This window comes from Corvus brachyrhynchos, unplaced genomic scaffold (genome assembly GCF_000691975.1).
Source record: "Corvus brachyrhynchos isolate BGI_N302 unplaced genomic scaffold, ASM69197v1 scaffold576, whole genome shotgun sequence".
Taxonomy (NCBI): Eukaryota; Metazoa; Chordata; class Aves; order Passeriformes; family Corvidae; genus Corvus; species Corvus brachyrhynchos.
This window is the reverse complement of record NW_008238657.1, coordinates 10,261-13,534: the sequence shown is the minus strand read 5'-3', so window position 1 is coordinate 13,534 and position 3,274 is coordinate 10,261. Positions and strand designations below refer to the sequence as shown.

General features: G+C 59.8%; 1 protein-coding gene across 1 annotated transcript; it reads right to left on the bottom strand.

Moving 5' to 3' along the window:
• Positions 1–1,500: 1,500 nt before the first annotated feature.
• Positions 1,501–3,089, bottom strand: LOC108447510 (uncharacterized protein DDB_G0271670-like; the record flags this gene model as incomplete). Its single annotated transcript, XM_017737692.1, is given in 4 exon segments — positions 1,501–1,572; positions 1,821–2,244; positions 2,277–2,433; positions 2,579–3,089. Coding segments are annotated over 4 exon segments (1,164 nt in total), but the record flags the coding sequence as incomplete, so codon positions are not given.
• Between the last annotated feature and the right edge of the window lie 185 nt (positions 3,090–3,274).

The window sequence follows — 3,274 nt, the reverse complement described above, 5'->3', positions numbered from 1 at the left end:
GCAGCCAGACCTGTCTCTCATGGCAGCTTTTGTCTGGGAGCAATCCTTGGATAGACAGAATTTGGGAGGTAGAATCTCAGTTTTGGCCATGGGCGCCTGGAGGAGAAGGACGGTTCTTTTCCTTAGGAAGGAAAGCACGGAGCCCCAGGAGCCCCAGGGCTCCTGAGCCAGCCCCTGCTGCCCCGGGAGGGCATTTGGGGAGGGGGCAGAGGGGGTGCGCAGCCCCCGCCGGGGGATGACCCCGGCCCAGCGCCCTTCGTTCAGCACCGAGCTGGGCTTGGGGCCGCAGGAGGAAGAGGCCGATGGGAAGCAGATCCTGCAGGGGGGACAGGGCTTGGGCTCAGGGCAAGGTCCTGCCCTGCACACCTGGCTCAGGTGTGAGCCTGCCCCGGGAAGGGAGCGGGACATTCCCATCCCCACGGATCAGGGCTGGGAGCAGCGCTGGGAGCACGGACATGGAAATACTGGGAGCAACTGGGACTGCACTGTGGGCTACTGGGAGCTACTGGGAGCAACTGGGAATGACGGGTGCATGCTGGAGGCAGCTGGGATATACTGGGAATGAATGAGATCATGCTGGGGGCAACTGGAACCATGCTGGGGCAACTGGGGTGACTGGGAATGAGCATGATGGGGGAAACTGGGAGCAACGGGGAGTGACTGTGTCTGTGCTGGGGGCCACTGAGGTCATGCTTGCAGTGACTGGGACTATACTAGGGGCAACTGGGAGCAACTGGAACCATGCTGGAGGTAACTGGGATTGCACTGAGGGTGATTTGGATCATACTGGGAGTGACAAGGAGCATGCTGGGGGCAATTTGGACTACGTTGTGGGCAACTGGGATATAGCGGGAGCAACTGGGACATCACTGAGGGTGACTGGGAGTGGCTGTGGGCACTCTGGAATCATGCTGGAAGCAACTGGGAAGAAGGGGCAGTGACCAGGAGCATGCTGGGGGAAACCGGGATATGCTGAGAGAGACTGGGAGTCACTGGGATCATGCTGGGAGTGACTGGGAGCGTGGCAATGGCCTGGGCTGGCTGATGTGGGGCCTCAGGGTGCGCAGGGAGCACTGTGACACTGCGGGGCCCCTGGAACTGTTCTAAACGACCCAGATCCGATATGGAAATGAGTTCTTAAAATGTACTGAGAACTCAACAAAAATGGCAAAGCAAAAGGGGCAGCGCTGGGAGCGTGGCTGGGTGCCAGAGGCTCGCCCACAGAATGCCCATCCTGCCTTTTATACCCCTGTGATTGCAAACAGCTCTCTGTTCCGAGGTCCACTGGAGACTCCTCCTGGAATCTCCCAGAGTCTTTCCATCTCTGGTTTAGACACCTTATATCCCAGCTGGGATCCCAAGACAGCTCCCAATCAGGTACCTGGGGTGATTTTTCTCTTTAGACGAGGAGGAGGACGAGGAAGAGGGGGAGGAAGAAAAGGAGAAGGACGAGGAGGAGGAGGAGGAAGAGGACGAAAGAGCAACTGGGACCGACTGGAATCATGCTGGAAACGAGGAGGAGGAGGACGAGGACGAGGAGGAGGAGGAGGAAGAGGAGGAGGAGGAGGACGAGGAGGACGTGGAGGAGGACGAGGAGGATGAAGAGGATGAGTAGGAGGAGGAGTTGGAGGTATGAGGAGGACGAGGATGAGGACGAGGAGGGCGAGGATGAGGAGGACGAGGAGGAGGACGGGGAGGAGCCCCTGGGAGCACCCCGGGCTGCTGACTCCAGAACGGAGAACCAGGGCCACGGCCCCGTCGCAAAATAAATGTCACGATTTCTCCCCAGTGTTTCTCTGCCAAACATCACGGTGCTTAACGCGAGTGAGGTGCTGGTGAGCCGGGGTGCTATGGGCCACCCCAGGGTACCGGAGGAGGAGGAGGAGGAGGAGGAAAACGAAGAGGACGAGGATGACAATGACAAGGTCAACGACGACGACGACGATGGGGACGAGGACGAGGACAAGGAGGAGAGGGGGGACGAGGTGGACGAGGAGGACGAGGAGGACGAGGAAGACGAAGAGGACGAAGAGGACGAAGAGAATGAGGAGGAGGAGGAGAAGGAGGAATACGACGACGATGACGAGGAGAATGAGGAGGACGAGGAGGACGACGAGGAGAATGAGGAGGACGAGGAAAACGAGGAGGTGGAGGTGGAGGATGAGGACGAGGAGGGCGAGGAGGAGGACGAGGAGGAGGACGAGGAGGATGAAGAAGATGAGGAGTAGAAGGAGTTGGAGGAGGACGAGGATGAGGACGAGGATGACAACGACGACAACAAGGATGAGGAGGACGAGGATGAAGACGACGAAGAGGACGAGAAGGAGGACGAGGAGGAGGAGGACGAGGAGGAGGACGAGGAGGACGATGAGGAGGACGAGGAGGACGAGGAGGACGAGGAGGAGGAGGAGGAGGAGGAGGAGGAGGACGAAGGGGATGAGTAGAAGCAGGAGGAGGAGGTGGTGGTAAGAGGAGGACGGGGATGAGGACGAGGAGGGTGAGGAGGACGATGAGGACGAGGAGGAGGACGAGGCGGAAGGCAAGGAAGATGAAGAATATGAGGCGGAGGAGGAGGTGGAGGAGGAGGAGGACGAGGAGGACGAGGAGGACGAGGAGGTTGAGGAAGACGAGGAGGACGAGGAGGAGGAGGAGGGGGAGGAGGAGGAGGAGGAGAAGGAGGAGGACGACGACGACAACGAGGACGAGGAGGATGAGGAGGACGAAGAGGACAAAGAGGATGAGAAGGAGGAGGACGAGGAGGTGGAGGTGGAGGAGGACGAGGAGGATGAGGAGGATGAAGATGACAACGACAAGGACAAGGAGGATGACGAGGACGAGGAGGACGACGAGAATCAGGAGGAGGAGGAGGAGGAAGACGACGAGGACGAGGAGGATGATGAGGCGGAGGACGAGGAAGATGAAGACGATGAGGCAGAGGAGGAGGTGGAGGAGGAGGACGAGGACAAGGACGACAACGACGAGGATGAGGACGAGGAGGAGGAAGAGGAGGAGGATGACGAGGACGAAGAGGACGAGGAGAATGAGGAGGACGAGGAGGACGAGAAGGAGGAGGACGACGACGACGAAGAGGAGGACGAGGAGGAGGACGAGGAGGAGGAAGAGGTGGATGTGGAGGTGGAGGAGTCCGGAGAGGCGTCGGAGGAGGAGCAGGAGGAGGAGGAGAAGGAGGAGGACGAGGAGGACGAGGAGGACGACGACGAGGACAAGGAGGAAAAGGAGGAGGGGGAGGATGCGGGGGGGGAGGAGGAGGAGG